General features: G+C 46.3%; 1 protein-coding gene across 2 annotated transcripts in view; it reads right to left on the bottom strand.

Moving 5' to 3' along the window:
- Nucleotides 1–20328, bottom strand: part of ACYP1 (acylphosphatase 1) — a 73637-nt gene that overhangs the window by 37111 nt on the left and 16198 nt on the right. The window contains exons 1-7 of one of the 2 annotated variants that reach the window (XM_069736293.1): nucleotides 19058–19188; nucleotides 16363–16467; nucleotides 15719–15785; nucleotides 15530–15601; nucleotides 15351–15456; nucleotides 15122–15281; nucleotides 14029–14052 (exon numbers count right to left, since the gene is read on the bottom strand). In XM_069736293.1, the coding sequence (XP_069592394.1) occupies nucleotides 14029–14052; nucleotides 15122–15281; nucleotides 15351–15456; nucleotides 15530–15601; nucleotides 15719–15785; nucleotides 16363–16467; nucleotides 19058–19084 (561 nt within the window). In that variant the 5' untranslated portion in view covers nucleotides 19085–19188. Of the gene's footprint in view, nucleotides 1–14028; nucleotides 14053–15121; nucleotides 15282–15350; nucleotides 15457–15529; nucleotides 15602–15718; nucleotides 15786–16362; nucleotides 16468–19057; nucleotides 19189–20328 lie in introns of those variants that run through there. The other variant, XM_069736284.1, reaches the window with a different exon arrangement.

Genomic DNA, 20328 nt, shown 5'->3' with positions numbered 1-20328 from the left:
CGGCTGCAGGAAAATGGCCGCCGCGATCGCCATCTGCGCACGCGCGGCATCCCGCGGCCATTTTCCTGAAGCCCCGGGAAGCCGAGAAGAACCATCTGCGCACGCGCGGCCTCACAAAGATGGCCGCGCCCACCAATAAACGCCTGAATAGTGCAGATCGCGCTATTTTCCTTGAAGCTGCGCAGTGGATTCGCCACTTGGACATGCGCACACCACTACGCCACCAACGGAGGTCTGGGAGAGAAACAGCGCTGTCACCATGCCCACCTGACCTGACCAGCGTGAGTGACAGCCCAAAACGGCGACTTTACAAAAGGTATTTCGGCAGCATAGGTGGGGAATAAAGGCTCCAAAATACACTAATGTAAAGCCCAGCTCTGCCCCTATTTAACACTATTTTTAGCTCTTCTTGAAAAAACGGGGTGACAGGTTCCCTTTAAGTTGTTTATCCTCATCCACCATTCTAAAGTAAGTATCGTTTCAGATGACAAGGTTAATTTCCCTTCTAAATGCCCTGGTAGATAATTTTCGGCTGATAAAATTTCCCACTGCAAATCTCTGGTGTGTGTTTCAGCCCACTGAATGGCCGGGATACAGGCAATCATGGAACCTAGGAGGGACATTGCTTTCCGCAAAGTCGTAAAGGGGAGGTCCCTTATCCGAGATATTAGGGCTATGATTTTCTGAACTTTCTCTGTCAGGAGGCAACACTTCTGTTTCTTTGAATCCAATATGATACCGAGATATTCCTTCACTTGGTTCGACATGGTTTTTGATTTCCCTAGATTCAAAAGCCAGCCTTAGTTCGTCAAGGAATGCATGACTTTCTTTAGTTGGTTCTTGCAATGCTGGGGGTTGATGCCCATTATCAGAAAATCGTCTAGGTAAGGGACAACAATGCCATTATCTTGGTGAACACCCGAGGAGCTATGGCTAGACCGAATGGGAGGGCCATGAACTGATAGTGCTTTACTACCCCATTTATCGGGACTGCTACTCTGAGGAATGTCTCTGTGGATGGGGATGTAATAGAATGCTTCCTTTAGGTCCAGCAAAATCATGAAATAGTCCAGAAACAGCATTTCTACCGATGTTTTTATTGTTTCCATCTTAAAGGTTTGAACCTTCAATAACTTGTTCAGTAACTTTAGATTTATGGTTGTCCTGAACGTTCCATCTGCCTTTTTCCTCAGAAACAGAGGGGAGTAGAATCCTTCGCCTTTTTCCCAGTAAGGCACCTCTTGAAGGACAGCTTTCCCTGTTAGACCCAAAACCTCCTGCTCTAAGGCTAGTTGCTCTTCGTTTAAAGATCTCCAAGGTGTCACTATGAAATTTGGACAGGGAGGTGAGTGGAATTGAAGTTTTTTTTTTTAAATTCGTTTATTTATTAAACACAGAATAAAATTACAGCATACATATTTGTCCTTGTCGTTAATTTGTATAGTTGCATTTACAGGGATTGAAAAAGACAAAATATACATATGCCAATCATTTACATAAAGAAAACATATGCGTTAAGTTATACAACAGTCAGAACATAGGATTCCTAAACTATAACCAAACTAAGCCTCCAAAACTGCTAAGCCGCCACTTAACAAAGTTGAATACACTATTATTTAACTTTTTCCCTTTCCCATTACGCAATATTTACGGATCAAAGAACCATGTATACCACATTTCTCTCAATCAGTCAGGTCACAAAGTAAGATGTGAGGCATTCCATTTATCCCAGATTTTACTAAATTTACGCGGACAACCTCTATTTTGATAAAGAGTACGCTCATAGGGGATAACTGCATTTACCAGCTCAATCCAAGACCTAACGGAGGGGGGCGAGTTTCCCATCCACCTCAGAGCTAGTAACTTCCTTGCCAGAAAGAGTGTTTCACGTAAAAAAATCCCAGTATAATGTTCCCAGGCCCCCTCGTCCCACACTCCAAATAAGCAAATTAAGGGTTCAGGAGGAATTGGAATTGACAATACTGAAGTTAATAGTGATGCCACCTCCCTCCAATAATGAGAAACTATGGGGCACTGCCATATCATATGTATAAAATCCGCGTCAGGAGAGTGGCATCGCAAACATTCCGACGTCGGGTATCGACCCATCCGACAAAGTCTCAACGGAGTCAAGTATGACTGGTGGATTATGTATAATTGGGTCATCTGATTGTTGACTGATGGGGATACTCTGAGAGGGGATTCCAAAATATCCTCCCATTCCTCGTTTTGCATGTCAGGAATGAGTCTCCCCCATTTGCCCCTTACCGAGTCCACAACAGAGTTCGTCCCCGCTGATAGCAGATATGTGTATAGGGACGAAATAAGACCTTGAGGTCCCTGCGACTTAAGAATACCTATCAAAGGTAAAGATGAGATGTTACGGTTCATCCTCTCATTCCTGACAAATGACTGAACGGCAGATCTGAGCTGCAGATATCGAAAAAATTGAGACCTTGGAAGATCACACTTATTTTGTAGTTGTTCAAAGGACACAAAAAAACCCTGATCATATAAGTCTCCGATCAAAAGAACCCCACGAGAAACCCAAAATTTTGTAGATGGGTGATTCATCAGTGTCGGGAAATAACCATTATCCCATAGAGGCATCTCTGCTACAATGTCCCCAAATCCAGTAATTTTTTTAATTTTCTTCCAAGTGGACCGCGCCAAACGAATCATGGGTAACAGACAGGGAGCGCCTATCCTCTCCGATTCTAGAAGACCCAGCGGGCATCCAGCACCGACAGAGCTAACTAAGTGGCTTTCAGAATTGGGGAGATAGTTATGAGGCATCCATTTACATAGTGCTTTAGCCTGTCCCGCTAGATAGTATAGCAAAAAATCTGGCAATGCCGCACCTCCCTCCCGCTTAGGTCTTTGCAAAGTGGCCAGTTTAAGCTTGGGCCTACCCTTCCCCCATACGAATGAAGTAACATGAGAATTTAAACTGGTGAAGAAAAATTTTGGTATAGTTACTGCACTATGTTGAAGACAATAATTGAATTTAGGAAGCAAAATCATTTTAATGAGATTAATGCGGCCTGCTAGAGATAGCGGAAGCTTACTCCAAGATGCAAATTTCAATTTAGTATATTCCAACAGGGGAAAAACGTTAAGCTGTAAGTCCAACCCACTGTGCTGGGACATGTAAATACCCAAGTACTTAAATTTAGACACTATCGGCAATAAAGAGAGAGTACTAAGATTAGGTTCTGGGAGCTGAGATAGAGGTAGTAGGGCAGATTTATCCCAATTAATATATAGACCTGAGAACCCACTAAATTTATTTATGGTAGCAATTACCCTTGGTAATGTTTCTTCTGTCTTATCCATGAATATTATCATGTCGTCAGCATATAAACCAACGATATCCGTGCGGTCCGCTATTTTAAATACCATCAATACCGGGGGTTGAGCGCAGACGTATAGCTAATGCTTCTATTGCTAAAGCAAATAGGGCTGGGGAAAGGGGGCACCCTTGACGAGTTCCCCTATATAGTGAGAATGGTTCAGAGATGGAGCCGTTAACTATACGGGCCTTGGGTTTCAGATATAGCACACCAACCCACTTCAAAAATTTCTCCCCAAAGCCATATTTCTGTAGACAGGCGGACAAAAAGGGCCATTCAAGAGAGTCGAACGCCTTGGCTGCGTCTAACGACGCCAGTGCCCAGCTATTATCTGGCAGCAAAGAGCTATACTGAATCACCGACTGGACCCGCCTAATATTTATAGAGGTGCTCTTACCGGGCATAAAGCCAGTTTGATCTGGGTGTACAATATCTAATATGATGGAGTTCAACCTGGTAGCCAGTATTTTAGCAAAAATCTTATAATCCACGTTTACCAGGGATATGGGACGGTATGATCCACATTCCAAAGGATCTTTCCCCTCCTTCTTAAGTACAATAATATGTGCTTCATAAAAAGTATCAGGTAGACACCCTGCCCTCCATATCTCTTTAAATACTTTCAATAAAAGCGGAGCCAGTATCTCCCGGTATTTCCTATACAGCTCTATAGGAAAGCCATCTGGTCCAGGGGCCTTCCCGGAGGCCATATCCGTTATAGCTTGCTCCACTTCCTCCAGGGTAAATTCAGCGTCCATAAAGGCCTGCTGGGCGGAGCTCAGTGCAGGGAATGTTATATCGGACAAATATCTTAGACAGTCGGAAATACCAAAACCGCTCTTAGATTCATACAGCCCCTTATAATAGTCATAAAAACATTGGAGTATTCCCTCAGTGGTGGAATTCAGTGAGCCGTCTGGTGAGCGAATTTGTAATATCATATTAGATGTGTTGTGTTGACGCACCAAGTAGGCCAGGAATTTCCCCGCCTGATTCCCCATTTCAAAGTACGATTGTCGTGTGAAAAATAGTTTTCGCTTAGACTTAGTGTCTATGTGTTGGGTGTATAATCTTTGCAGAGTCAACCACTCAATTCTATTATCGTTGGTCTGGTCAGCTGTAAATGTTGTCTCAGCATTTCTCAAGCGTTGCTCAATTTCGTCATCCTCTCTCGATGTTACCCTCTTGATTTATGAAATTGTTGAAGACAGACAGCCCCTTAAATATGCCTTAAGTGTGTCCCAAAATAAATTAATATTCTGAAGTTCTAAGTGGGACTGAATGAAGCAGTTTAACTGGTCAACTGTCCTATCATCTGAACCCATTAGTTTACACCAAAAGGGATTCAATTTCCATATTCTACCGTTATTCAATGTCCCGAACACGAGTCTAAGTGTGACCGGACTATGGTCTGAGATTCCTCTATTACCATGTTCCACACTATCCACCCACCGCACCAAATCGCCAGACCCGAAGATATAATCTATGCGAGAGAGGGAACTTTTAGTGGATGAGTGGCAGGTATATCCCCTCTCCCCAGGGCGATGGATCCTCCATAGGTCTATCCAGCCGCTACCCTCCATGAACTGTGCCAACTGAGTCGGGGCTGAGGAGGGAGAAGAAGACAAGGGCTCCCCGGACGACCCACCTCCCAAACGTATTCTATCAAGACTACTGTTCATAACCAGGTTGAAGTCACCCATACACATAACATGCGCGTCAGGGTAGTTTAACGCAAAGCTCATTGCCATCTTAAGTATTGAGGTGTTGGCCGGAGGGGGGTTATATATGCATAATATGACATATTCACGGGAGTTAATTAGTGCATGGACAAAGACAAATCGTCCCTCTATATCCCGCCGAGTCGCTCGGGCCTCCCATCGGACATCTTTGTGTACTAATAATGATACCCCTCTTGAGTAGCTAGTGTGAAATGAGTGAGCATACCATTGTACCCAAGGTTTCTGTACACCTCTGGCTGTATCTCTGGTCAGATGTGTCTCCACCAGGACCACAATATGGGGATGACATCGCCTGATTTGAGAGAACACCTTAATTTTCTTCCGGGGTGACTTAATACCCCGTATGTTCCATGTCATACATATCAACTCAGACCCCATATCCAGTCATTAAAAAAAAATGGTGTGCACTGATGGTGAGAGAAAACCACTAATTACGCATGGGAGGTCATAAAGGCTTTGGTGGCGGCTCTTACCCAAATACCTACTAAAACTGATTAAATCTAACAAGATAGAAAAACAACAACTTAACAAAAAACGAACAATCCAGGAGCATAGAACAGCACTCCCGCCTTCAAATAAACCTGGGGATACCCCCGCTGATTCCAGCGTCCGGTATTGTTGGTACGTTGAGCGCTCACAGGGAGAGCTCCAATTCAGCAACTAAATAACCGTTGATCAGCCGAGAACACATCAGGATTCTATTCCACTAGACATTCCACGGGAACGCAGCCAATCAGCTGCCTCTGACGGGTCAGTGAAAAACAGGGAGGAACCGTTGCTGACAACCCGGAGACGCGCCGGGTATATCATGGAGTAGATAATGTTTTTATCTCTGAGCTGCTTCTTAACATCCACAAATCTTGCCCGTTGTTTCTGGAGTTCAACGGAGAAGTCTGGAAATATCGAGATTGTAGCATCGTTGAACTTGATGAGACTCTTTTGTCGCGCCAATCGTAGGATAGCATCTCTGTCTTTGCAATTGAGAATACGTGCCAGGAAAGGTCTGGGTGGTGCCCCAGGAGGAAGAGACTTGGTGGGGACTCTATGGGCTCTTTCCACCGAGAACATCGGAGAAAACGTGTCTCCCAACGACAACTTAAGCCAATCCTCCAGGAATTTTTCAGGCTGCTGGCCTTCTGTACGTTCCGGTAGGCCTATGATGCGAATATTATTTCGGCGCATTCTGTTTTTAAGGTCATCAGCCTTTTGTTTCCAGGCATTTGTAGAGCCAGCAACTTTTGCCAACTTGGCCTCCATAGGTTTAATGGTGTCCTCTACCTGAGACACCCTTGTCTCCACTTCCGTCATACGTCCCTTCATGGCTTGCATGTCTTGCCTCAGACGTCCCACTTCAGTGTGTACGTCCTCTATTTGTTCAGAGAGGGACGTTCTAGTCAGAGATATAGCTTGCATTAATTGCGCAGATGCTTGTTTAAGAGTTAGTTCATCTTGCTCAGCTTCATCATTATTATCAGAGAGGCGGTTTTTCCCCCGCTGTGCTTGTGAGGAATTATTTCTAAGAGATCTTGCACTGTCCTGAGCATCACTCCTAGCAAATTCTTTTAGCTTGTCAGCTACAGATGTGCTTTTTGTACGCTGCATGTCTAACAGGCAAATGATACAGCAAGGTGGTCCAAATCAGATCTGCAGCAGTGTCCTGCAGGCACAGGGCTGCTGTATATTAACGGTGTTTTTATTGAGGGCCTCTATGTCCAGGGGGTGCACCAATGTACTGCCAGGAGGTGTAGGCTGAGGGTTTAATGGTAGTCCCTGCAATAGGGAATGCCCAGGGCAGTGGCGGTATCAGCAAGGGGGCCTATGTAATCTCCAATTGGAGACACAGCTGGCCGAGTTGTGGCTGATTCGGGAGCGCGGGGTTCAATCTTTCAGAGCTCACTCCGCGCTGACCCTTAAACTATGGAGCACCAGTATGTGTTACTCAGCCGCGCTGTAATAATGAGGGGCTGCGCCACGTCCTCTGCTGCAGGAGCGCGCGCTTTAGTAATGGCCGCCGCTCACAGCCGCCCCCACCGCCGATGTGTGTTCCTCTCCTCGGAGTCCCGCAGTCCTCACCTGCCGGCGCCCGGTGCCTCCCGAAGATCAGGGAGAGATTCCGGCTGCAGATATCCGCAGCACCGCGTCTCTTGTGGACAAGGCGTCCCCCTGGAAGATGGCCGCCGTCACATGCAGGGCCCTCCGCGTCGCCGATCTTCCTCCCTCACCGGCACCTCTCTGTCACCGCCCTAGTCTTCTCCAGAGGCTAGCAGCCTCTGCGTCTCCAGGGGTCTCGGCAGCCGCAGGATTTTAATAGTTTAAGGGGTCTAATAGGCAGGATGGTAGAAGGATATTAGGGAGCTCTCCCAAAGCACGTCTTCTTCCTCTCACTCCATAACCACGCCCCGGAATTGAAGTTTTAGACCTGATTTTATTAGGTCTAAGATCCAAGAGCTGTTGGAAATTTTTTCCCAGGCACGGAGAAAAAAGAGATAATCTTCCCCCCTCCTGGGGAAAACCATCATTGGAATGTCTTCTTGGTGTTATTGGAGGGCCTGTTGAACAAGAACCCCTGGTTTTCCCCCTTCTATCCTCCCTCTTATCCTGGTTCCTGTGGGGCTTCTTCTGGATAAATCTCCTAGTCCGAAAGTATTTCCTATAAGAGGTATTGGTGAGGATATGGAAGCATTTTTTATTATTCCCCACCTGGCCAACATTTAAGCCAGAGGCTCGCCAGGCTGCATTAAAGATGGCTGATCTGGCTGCCAGCCTGACCAATTACGTTGATGCGTCAGCTAAGAAAGCAGGAGCTCCTTTCATTACCGGGTCCGGGATGGAGTCTAGTATTGTGCCCTAGAGGTTTTCTCTCTCAGCTGTGATTCCAGCTGGTCTAGCCAGACCATTAGTGACTCGGCTGTACAAGTGGCAGCTACAGCAGGTTTAAGTAAACATAAAGGACATCGGTATAAGAAATGTTTGTTTCCAGATCTACCATTGCCTACTTATTTTGTGGCAATCCGCCTCTTAACCCCTTCACCCCAAAGCCTGTTTTCACCTAAGTGACAGGGCCAATTTTTACAATTCTGACCACTGTCACTTTATGAGGTTATAACTCTGAAACGCTTCAACGGATCCTGGTGATTCTGACATTGTTTTCTCGTGACATATTGTACTTCATGATAGTGGTAAAACTTCTTCGATATGACTTGCATTTATTTGTGAAAAAAACAAAAATTTGTCGGAAATTATGAAAATTTAGCAATTTTCAAACTCTTAGTTTTTATGCCCTTAAATTAGAGAGTTATATCACATAATATAGTTAATAAACAACATTTCCCACATGTCTGCTTTACATCAGCACAATTTTGGAAACAATTTTTTTTGTTAGGACGTTATAAGGGTTAAAAGTTGACCAGCGATTTCTCATTTTTGCAACAAAATTTGCAAAACCATTTTTTTACGGACCACCTCACACTTGAAGTGACTTTGAGGGGTCTATATGACAGAAAATGCCCAAAAGTGACACCATTCTAAAAACTGCACCCCTCAAGGTACTCAAAACCACATTCAAAAAGTTTATTAACCCTTCAGGTGCTTCACAGGAATTTTTTGAATGTTTAAAAAAATTGAACATTTAACTTTTTTTTCACAAAATTTTTACTTCAGGTCCAATTTGTTTCATTTTACCAAGGGTAACAGGAGAAATTGGACCACAAAAGTCGTTGTACAATTTGTCCTGAGTACGCCGATACCCCATATGTGGGGGTAAACCACTGTTTGGGCACATGGCAGAGCTCGGAAGGGAAGGAGCGCTATTTGACTTTTCAATGCAAGATTTGCTGGAATTGAGATCGGAGCCCATGTCACGATTGGAGAGCCCCTGATGTGCCTAAACAGTGGAAACCCCCACAGGTGACACCATTTTGGAAAGTAGACCCCCTAAGGAACTAATCTAGATGTGTGGTGAGCACTTTGAACCTCCAAGTGCTTCACAGAAGTTTATAATGTAGAGCCGTAAAAAAAAATTTTTTATTAATTTTCACAAAAAATGATCTTTTTGCCCCAAATTTTTTATTTTCCCAAGGGTAAAAGGATAAATTGTACCCCAAAAGTTGTTGTGCAATTTGTCCTGAGTACGTCGATACTTCATATATGGGGATAAACCACTGTTTGAGCGCATGGCAGAGCTCGGAAGGGAAGGAGTGCCATTTGACTTTTCAATGCAAAATTGGTTGGAATTGAGATCGGACGCCATGTCGCATTTGGAGAGCCCCTGACGTGCCTTAACAGTGGAAACCCCCCACAAGTGACCCCATTTTGGAAAGAAGACCCCCTAATGAACTTATCTAGATGTGTGGTGAGCACTTTTAACCCCCAATTGTTTCACTAAAGTTTAGAATGTAGCATTGTGAAAATTAAAAAATCATTTTTTCTTTCCACAAAATGATGTTTTAGCCCGCAATTTTTTTTTTCCCAAGGGTAACAGGAGAAATTGGACCACAAATGTTATTGTCCAATTTGTCCTGAGTACGATGATACCCCACATGTGGGGGGGAACCACCGTTTGAGTGCATGGCAGAGCTCGGAAGGGAAGGAGCACCGTTTGAAATGCAGACTTAGATGGAATGGACTGCAGGTGTCATGTTGCATTTGCAGAGCCCCTGATGTACCTAAACAGTAGAAACCCACCACAAGTAACCCCATATTGGAAACTAGACCCCCCAAGGAACTTATCTAGATGTGTTGTGAGAGCTTTGAACCAACAAGTGCTTCACTACAGTTTATAACGCAGAGCCGTGAAAATAAAAAAAATTTTTTTTTCCACGAAAATGATATTTTATCCCCTATGTTTTTATTTTCCCAAGGGTAACAGGACAAATTGGACCCCAAAAGTTGTTGTCCAACTTGTCCTGAGAACGCTGATACCCCATATGTTGGGGGGAACCACTGTTTGGGTGCACGGCAGAGCTCGAAAGGGAAGGAGCGCCATTTGAAATGCAGACTTAGATGGATTGGTCTGCAGGCGTCATGTTGCATTTGCAGAGCCCCTGATGTACCTAAACAGTAGAAACCCCCCACAAGTGACCCCATATTGGAAACTAGACCCCCAAAGGAACTTATCTAGATGTGTTGTGAGAGGTTCGAACCAACAAGTGTTTCACTACAGTTTATAACGCAGAGCCGTGAAAATAAAAAAAAAATTTTTTTCCACGAAAATGATATTTTATCCCCTATGTTTTTATTTTCCCAAGGGTAACAGGACAAATTGGACCCCAAAAGTTGTTGTCCAACTTGTCCTGAGAACGCTGATACCCCATATGTTGGGGGGAACCACTGTTTGGGCACACAGGAGAACTCGGAAGGGAAGGAGCCCTGTTTTACTTTTTCAAAGCAGAATTGGCTGGAATTGAGATCGGACGCCATGTCGCGTTTGGAGAGCCCCTGATGTGCCTAAACAGTGGAAACCCCCAATTATAACTGAAACCCTAACCCCAACCCTAACCCTAGCCCTAACCCTAACCCTAGCCCTAACCCTAGCACTAACCCTAGCACTAATGGGAAAATGGAAATAAATACATTTTTTTACATTTTATTATTTTTACCTAACTAAGGGGGTGATGAAGGGGGGTTTGATTTACTTTTATAGCGGTTTTTTGGCGGATTTTTATGATTGGCAGCCGTCACACACTAAAAGACGCTTTTTATTGCAAAAAATAGTTTTTGCATCACCACATTTTGAGAGCTATAATTTATCCATATTTTGGCCCACAGAGTCATGTGAGAGCTTGTTTTTTGCGGGATGAGTTGACGTTTTTATTGGTAACATTTTCAGGCAGATGACATTTTTTGATCGCTTTTTATTCCGATTTTTGGGAGGCGGAATGAACAAAAACCAGCAATTCCTGAATTTCTTTTAGGGGGGGCGTTTATACCGTTCCACGTGTGGTAAAATGGATAAAGCAGTTTTATTCTTCGGGTCAGTACGATTACAGCGATACCTCATTTATGTAATTTTTTTATGTTTTGGCGCTTTTACACAATAAAAACTATTTTATATAAAAAAATAATTGTTTTTTGCATCGCATTATTCTGAGAGCTATAACTTTTTTATTTTTCTGCTGATGATGCTGTATGGCGGCTTTTTTTTTGCGGGACAAGATGACGTTTTCAGCGGTACCATGGTTATTTATATCCGTCGTTTTGATCGCGTGTTATTCCACTTTTTGTTCGCCTGTATGATAATAAAGCGTTGTTTTTTGCCTTGTTTTTTTTTTTGTTTTTTTTTTTGCGGTGTTCACTGAAGGGGTTAACTAGTGGGATAGTTTTATAGAGCGGGTCGTTACGGACGCGGCGATACCAAATATGTGTACATTTATTGTTTTTTGTTTTTTTTTACATAAATAAATGGATTTATTGGGAAATTTTTTTTTTTTTTGTGGGGGGATTTTTTTTAATTTTTTTTTACACATTCTATTTTTTTTTTTTTTTACTTTCTAACATTGTCCCAGGGTGGGACATCTCTGTATTAGATCAGATCGTTGATCTGACACTGTGCATAGCACACTGTCAGATCAACGATCTGACAGGCAGCTTAGCTGGCTTCCAGCGCCTGCTCTCAGCAGGCGCCGGCTAGCCAGGTCACTTCATGACCCGGAAGGAGTCCGGCGGCCATCTTGGATCCGGGGACTCCTTCCGGGTCACCGGAGCAACGCGATCTCATTGCGTTGCTCCGGTGGGAGAGCGCAGGGAGCCCCCGTCCCTGCGCGATCCCCCTCTATGCCGCTGTCACTACTGACAGCGGCATCAGAGGGGTTAAATGCCCGCGATCGGCGATAGCGCCGATCGTGGGCATTGCTGCGGGGTGTCAGCTGTCATATACAGCTGACACCCGCACCCGATCACCGCGGCGCTCAGCGCGAGACCGCGGTGATCGATGCGCCGTACTAGTACTGCTGCTGGCACTAATGCAGTGCCGGCAGCGCAGTACTAGTACGGCGCATGGCGCGAAGGGGTTAAACCAGCCCAATAATGCGAGTACAGAAGAGACATTTCCATCTGTGCACACTGGTGTAATATGTACTCACTGTGTCCGTCTGTCCCGGATTAGTAATGTTACTAATATTCACTGGCGATCCCCCCAATCATCCATATGGGTGACTACACATAATCCTTATCTGTACAGCCAGTTAGGCTACGTTCACATTCGCTTCTTTTGACGCAGCGTAGTCGCCGCAACGCACGACGGATGTGAAACGCACGCAAAAACGCGTTGTTTTGTGACCCATGCGTCCATTTTTGGCTTGATTTTGGACGCAAAAAAAAATGCAACTTGCTGCGTCCTGATGCTTGCGCCAAAAAATGACGCATGCGTCACAAAACGCAAGACAACGCATGTCCATGCGCCCCCATGTTAAATATAGGGGTGCATGACGCATGCGTCGCTATGTGTCGCTGAACCTGCGCCCGACGCAACGCAAATGTGAACGTAGCCTTAGTGAGCCCCCACTGTATGGCACTGTAGTCCCCATATATACTAATCAGAATTATTATTATTATTTATTATTATTATTTATTTATATAGCACCATTGATTCCATGGTGCTGTACATGAGAAGGGGTTACATACAAGTTACAAATATCACATACAGTAACCAAACTAACAATGACGGACTGATACAGAGGGGCGAGAATGATGCTCTTATTAATGGTGCTCTTAGTAATGGTGAGTAGATCTCAAATGAACAATGTGCATATGTAGCACTGTTTATACAGGTGAGAATGCTGCGTCATAGAGCTAGAGGGGATTGTTATTTAGGCCCCTATATATATACCGAAGTTATGCTGGGTACCTAAGGATATACCAGCCGGGGACCGATGGGCACCTGCCCCATCAGTGACGGGCAATAGGCTTAACATTACCCTCCTGAAGTGACAATTACCCCCCCCCCTTCCCCCTGTAATTACACTCAGCTTAGGAATATCTGCCCCTGTAGTGACGCCCAGACGTCACGTGACAGCACATGAACTCTGCATAGATGAGCGTCATTCGAGGGACAAACAATGGAGCAATGAATTCTGCTGTCTACTAAAAAGTCCTGACGGAGAATATCCGGCCATCTTATTGTGACCTCAAGCTGAGAGCACATGGCTTATGCAGCAGGACAATGATCCAAAACACACCCAGCAAGTCCACCTCTGAATGGCTTCAGAAAAACAAATTTAAGACTTTGGCGTGGCCTAGTCAAAGTCCTGACCTTAGTCCAATTGAGATGCTGTGAAATGAGCTTTAGGGTATGTGCACACGTAGTTTTGAGCTCTGCGGATTTTTCCGCAGCGGATTTGAGAAATCCACAGGTAAAAGGCACTGCGTTTTACCTGCGGATTTACTGCGGTTTTTGTGAGGATTCCATCTGTGGTTTTACACCTGCGGATTCCTATTATGGAGCAGGTGTAAACCGCTGCGGAATCTGCACAAAGAATTGACATGCTGCGGAATGTAACCCGCAGCGTTTCCACGCGTTTTTTTCCACAGCATGGGCACTGCGGATTGCATTTTTCATAGGTTTACATTGTACTGTAAATGCATGTAAAGCTGCTGCGGACTTGCAGCCACCCAAATTCCTACACACAGCGTTGTAAAGGACTCATTGCCAGTTATCACAAACACTTGAGTGCAGTTGTTGCTGCAGTTATTAAGTTTAGGGGGCAATCCTTTTTTTCACACAAGGCCCTGAAGGTTTGGATTTCTTTTTCCCTTAATAATAAAGACCTTCATTTATAAGGAAACATTTTAGTGGGAAAGAATAGGAAATCAGGAAGGGGGTGAACACTTTTTCATACAACTGTATATAGTGAAGCGCTATATGTTCAGCAATAAACCCCTGATAGTGCGCCAGCAGAGAGGGCAGACGGGGACACGACCAGAGTCCGTGCTCTTACCTGCACCTGTTCCTGCAGATACTCCTGTGGAAGAGAAAGAGTAAAAAGTGGGTTCAGCGATCAGCCCCACAGTGCGTTCCGCACTTATCCTCCCTCTCCTGCAGATCACATACCACACACGCTCTGCTCTCCTCCTGCAGAGCACAAATGCTCCGCTTTCCTCCTCCCACAGAGCACACCTCACATATGCTCCGCGCTCCTCCTGCAGAGCACAAACGCTACAATTTCCTCCTCCCACAGAGCACACCGTACATACGCACTGCTTTACTCCTCCTGCAGAGCACACGCCACACACGCTCCACTCTCCTCCTCCATGCTCCTGGGCACCAGCCTTCTCCCTCACCTGCAGAGCACACACGCTTCACTGCTCCTCCTGCAGATCACAAATGCTTCACTCTCCAGCGGAGCACACCCCACACACAATACGCTCTCCTGCGGAGCACACCACACACATACTACGCTCTCCTGTGGAACACACCACACACATACTACGCTCTCTTGCGGAGCACACCCCACACACGCTACGCTCTCCTGTGGAGCACACACCACACACGCTACACTCTCCTACGGAGCACACACCACACACGCTACGCTCTCCTGCGGAGCACACACCACACACGCTACGCTCTCCTGCGGAGCACACCCCACACACGCTACGCTCTCCTGTGGAGCACACACCACACACGCTACGCTCTCCTGCGGAGCACACACCACACACGCTACGCTCTCCTGTGGAGCACACACCACACACGCTACGCTCTCCTGCGGAGCACACACCACACACGCTACGCTCTCCTGCGGAGCACACCTCATGCATGCTGCTCTCTCCTGCAGAGAACACACCACCCACGCTCCGCACTCCTGCAGAGCACATACCACCCATGCTCTGCTCTCCTGCGGAGCACACAACACACATGCTCCGGATCTCTTGTGGAGCACACCTCACACATGTTCCGCACTTTTGCAGAGCACACACCACACATGCGCTGTTCTCCTGCAGAGCACACACCACACATGTTCCGCACTTTTGCAGAGCACACACCACACATTCGCTGTTCTCCTGCAGAGCACACACCACACATGCTCCGCTCACCTGCACGATACTCCTGAGCACTGGCCTCCTCCCTCTCTGGGTCTCGTTGGCCTCCCTCTCTAGGAAACATAAAGGGATCTCACTGACCAATATTCGAGGGGTCCCTGTGTCGGGGAATGAAAGACTCAGGCCCAATCTCCCCAGCGATCCGGCTCGTGTCCTGCAGGAGAAGCAGCAGTCATAGCTCAGCGTGCCACCCAGCAGTGACACTGGCAGACGTGGCAATTACCTAAGTATGCGATATTCTTCCTCTGACACGTGAATCTCTAGAGCCGGATCCACCACAGAAACCTTCAGCCGCCGCTCACAGAATTCAGAGGAGCCCTGAAAAGAATCTACAACAGAAGTGACAGACATGAGACCCCATTGAGTGCCAGTGGTGGCCGTCGCCAGCGTGTGTGAATGTACCTGCTATAAGCTGCTCCAGGCGCACACGCTCATGTGCAGCATGCTGGTCCACTAATACCAAGAGCTGGCCACCTGTACAGGAGACGTGGAAGACAACAGATCACTGGCCGGCACCTACAGACCCTGCAATGAGTCAGATCCATCCATCATTACTGTACTGCCTGATCTCTGCAGGCGCCCTGCTCTTACCTGACGCCGTGGTGAGCCCGGCCTCCATCACACAAGCTATAAACTTACTGTCCACCTGCTGCAGTACCTGGAACAAGAGGACTGGAACAATGAGGGGGAAGGTGGCAACACAGCAGCAAGTGGGGAGGTGGCGGCTCAGTGGCAAGTGGGGAGGTAGCGGCTCGGCGGCGAGATGGGCGGGGGTGGTTCAGTGGCGAGATTGGTGGGGGTGGCTCAGCAGCGATGGGCGGGGTGGCGAGTGGGGAGGTGGCGGCTCGGTGGCGAGATGGGCGGGGGCGGCTCAGTGGCGAGATGGGTGGGGGTGGCTCAGGAGTGAGGGGGAGGTGGTGGCTCAAAAGCGACGGGGGAGCTGGCAGCTCTGCAGCGACGGGGGAGGTGGCAGCTCTGCAGCAAGGTGGCGGCTCTGCAACGAGGGGTGCAAGGTGATGGCTTTGTAGCGAGGGGGTGAGGTGGCTGCTCTGCAGCAAGGGGGGCAAGGTGGCGGCTAGCTATGCAGCGAAGGAGCAGAGGTGGCGGCTCTGCAGCGAGAGGTGGCGGTTTTGCAGCGAGGGGGGGGGGCGAGACGGCAGCTCTGCAGGGAGGGGGAGGGGACAGCTCTGCAGCGAGGGGTAGTTGGACCCTCCACAAGTGCTACGCACTGTTACCTTCATGCTGTGCACCATCTCCTTGGTGAAGCGATACGGACACAGAATATTGTGGATCTTCACTGATAGAACATCTGAATGCTCCCGGCTCACATCCACTGCAAGCTGAGAATGGAGCGAAAGATAAACAACCGTCCAGATCATCATAGTCCTGTCAGGAAAATGCATATATGGTCTTGTGCGGAGTCCGATATGCGGTACACACGTGTTTGAGGTCCTGTGCGGAGTCCGGCACATACAGTTGTGTTCAAAAGTTTACATACCCCGGCAGAAATTTTGCTTTCTTGGCCTTTTTTCAGAGAATATGAATGATAACACAAAAACTTTTTCTCCACTCATGGTTAGTGGTTGGGTGAAGCCAATTATTGTCAAACTACTGTGTTTTCTCTTTTTAAATCATAATGACAACCCAAAACATCCAAATGACCATGATCGACAGTTCATATACCCCATTTCTTAATACCGTGTATTACTCCCTCTAACATCAATGACAGCTTGAAGTCTTTTGCGGTAGTTATAGATGAGGTTCTTTATTTTCTCAGATGGTAATGCTGCCCACTCTTCTTAGCAAAAAGCTTCCAGTTCCTGTAAATTCCTGGGCTGTCTGGCATGAACTGCGTGCTTGAGATCTCCTCAGAGTGGCTCAATGATATTGAGGTCAGGAGACTGAGATGGCCACTCCAGAACCTTCACTTTATTCTGCTGTAGCCAATGACAGGTAGACTTGACTTTGTGTTTTGGATCGTTGTCATGTTGGAACGTCCAAGTACGTCCCATGCGCAGCTTCCGGGCTGATGAGTGCAAATTTGCCTCCAGTATTTGCTGGTAACGTTCTGCATTCATTTTTCCTTTAACTTTGACCAAGTTACCTGTGTCTTTGTAGCTCACACATTTCCAAAACATCTGAGATCCATCTCCGTGCTTTACAGTAGGAATGGTGTTCCTTTCATCATAGGCTTTGTTGACCTCTCTCCAAATGTAACGCTTATGGCTGTGGCCAAAAAGTTAAATTTTCGTGTCATCACTCCAAATTACCGTGTTCTAAAAGTTTTGAGGCTTGTCTCTGTGCTGTTTTGCGTATTGTAGGCCAGATAATTTGTGGCATTTGCGCAGTAATGGCTTTCTTCTGGCGACTTGATCATGCATCCCATTATTCTTCAAGTGCCTCCTTATTGTGCATCTTGAAACAGCCACACCGCTAGTTTTCAGAGAGTCCAGTATTTCAGCTGATCTTATTTGTGGGTTTTTCTTTGCATCCTGAAAAGTGATGAGCGAATATACTCGTTACTCGAGATTTCTCGAGCACGCACGGGTGTCCTCCGAGTATTTTTTAGTGGTCGGAGATTTACTTTTATTGCCGCAGCTGAATGATTTACATCTGTTAGCCACATTAAGTACATGTGGGGGTTGCCTGGTTGCTAGGGAATCCCCACATGTACTTATGCTGGCTGACAGATGTAAATCATTGAGCTGCGGCAAGAAAAACTAAATCTCCGAGCACTAAAAAATACTCGGAGGACACCCGAGCGTGCTCAAGAAATCTCGAGCAACGAGTATATTCGCTCATCTCTAATCCTGAACTATTTTCCTGGCAGTTGTGGATGAAATTTTTGTTGGTCTACCTGACCGTGGTTTTGTTTTTACAGAGTCCCTGATTTTCCATTTGTTAATCACAGCTTGAACGCTGCAGACTGGCATTATCAAATCCTTGGATATCTTTTTGTATCCCTTTCCTGTTTTATACAGTCCAACTACCTTTTCCCGTAGATCTGTTGACAATTCTTTTACTTTCCCCGTGACTCACAATCCAGAAACATGAGTGGCTGGATGAAATATGCAAGAGTCTGTCTGGATCCCAGAAACTCACTCAGCTAAAATGCACACACACTGATTACAAGCAAACAGGTCACAGGTGAGGATGTTACCTTTAGTATCCATTCAAACCCATTTGCGTCAACTTCTGTGCATGTTATCAGGCCAAAATCACCAGGGTTTGTGAACTTTTGATCAGGGTCATTTGGATGTTTTGGGTTGTCATTATGATTTAAAAAGAAAAAACACAGTAGATTGTCAATAAATGGCTTCACCCAACCACCAACCATGAGTGGAGAAAAAGTTTTGGTGTTATCATTCATATTCTCTAAAAAAAAAAAAGGCCAAGAAAGCAAGAATTCTGCTGGGGTATATAAACTTTTGAGCACAACTATACGAGTATGAGCTCCTGTGTGGGGTCTCTTGTGCGGTACATATGTGTATGCAGTCCTGTGTGGCGCAATACTTGTATGAGGTCCTGTGTGGGGTCCAGTGTGCACCACATACGTGTATGTGGTCCTGTATGAGGTCTGGTGTGTGGTACATACGTGTATGCAGTCCTGTGCGGAGTCCGGTGTGCGGTACATACGCGTATACATGTATGTGGTCCTGTGTGGGGTCCGGTGTGTAGTACATAAGTGTATGCAGCAGTGATGAGTGAGTGTACACGTTGCTCGGGTTTTCCCGAGCACGCTCAGGTGACCTCCGAGTATTTGTTAGTGTTCAGAGATTTAGTTTTCATCACCTCAGCTGAATGATTTACAGCTCCTACCCAACCTGAGTACAAGTGGGGGTTGCCTGGTTGCTAGGGAATCCCCACATGTAATCAAGCTGGCTAACAGGCGCAAATCAGCTGCTGCAAGGAAAGCATTAAGCTACTTACTGGTAGCGGCGTTTCTCGGAGGCCCATGACAGCACGACAGAGAGAGGGGATCCGCCCATTAGGAACAGGAAACCTACAGATACAAAAGGGCGGTACCTCTCCCTTGCCTCAGTTGTATTTCAGAGTCTTGAGAGGACTACCGCGGTTAGTGGCACAAAATATACACTACATACAATTATATACAGATTATATACAAATTTCCAGCTATATATTTGGAACTGGTATCCTGAGTGAGATATATACATCTATAGGAAGTGCAACCCCCAGTGAATAGGGAGGGAACTAAGGGTGCTGTCATGGGCCTCCGAGAAACGCCGCTACCAGTAAGTAGCTTAATGCTTTACTCGGACTCCCATGACAGCACGACAGAGAGAATTACAGAGATGTAAGGTACCTTAGGGAGGGACTATGGCTTGTAGCACCCTTAACCCGAAAGTGAGATCAGAGGAAGCCCCCAAATCCAACCTATAGTGCTTAAAGAAGGTGGACGGGGATGACCATGTGGCCGCCTTACATATCTGGTCGATTGATACCCCAGATTTTTCCGCCCAGGATGTAGCCATGGCCCTGGTGGAATGCGCCCTCAGATTCTGCGGAGCCGGACCCCCACCTGCAGTATAAGCCAAAGAGATAGCCTCCCTAATCCACTTTCCTAATGTGTATTTTGATACCCTAAGTCCCTTTCTAGGATTTTGAAAAGATAAAAATAATGCATCATCTTTCTTCCATGTGTCGGTAACCGAGATGTATTCTAGCAGGCATCTCCTAACGTCTAATGTATGGAGTAGTTCTTCCTTAGGGTTAGCAGGATTAGGGAGGAAGGATGGTAAGATTATCTCTTGTGACCTGTGAAACTGTGATGACACTTTTGGTAAATAGGCTGGGTCCGGTCTGAGGATTACTCTGTCTGATAGAAACTCTGCATAAGGGGATACCCTGGAGAGAGCTTGTATGTCTCCTACTCTACGGACAGATGTAATTGCTACCAGAAATGCTGTCTTAAGGGATAGTGCCTTAATTGAAGCTGTTTGCAAAGGTTCAAATGGCTCTTTAGTCAATGCTGATAGGACTAAGGGTACCGTCACACAGTGCAATTTTGATCGCTACGACGGCACGATTCGTGACGTTCGAGCGATATAGTTACGAGATCGCAGTGTCTGACACGCTCCTGCGATCAGGGACCCCGCTGAGAATCGTACGTCGTAGCAGATCGTTTGAAACTTTCTTTCGTCGTCTAGTGTCCCGCTGTGGCGGCATGATTGCATGGTGTA

The sequence above is a fragment of the Ranitomeya imitator genome, chromosome 1 (genome assembly GCF_032444005.1).
Source record: "Ranitomeya imitator isolate aRanImi1 chromosome 1, aRanImi1.pri, whole genome shotgun sequence".
NCBI lineage: Eukaryota > Metazoa > Chordata > Amphibia > Anura > Dendrobatidae > Ranitomeya > Ranitomeya imitator.
The sequence above is the reverse complement of the archived record's forward strand: the minus strand, read 5'-3'. Positions and strand labels throughout refer to the sequence as shown.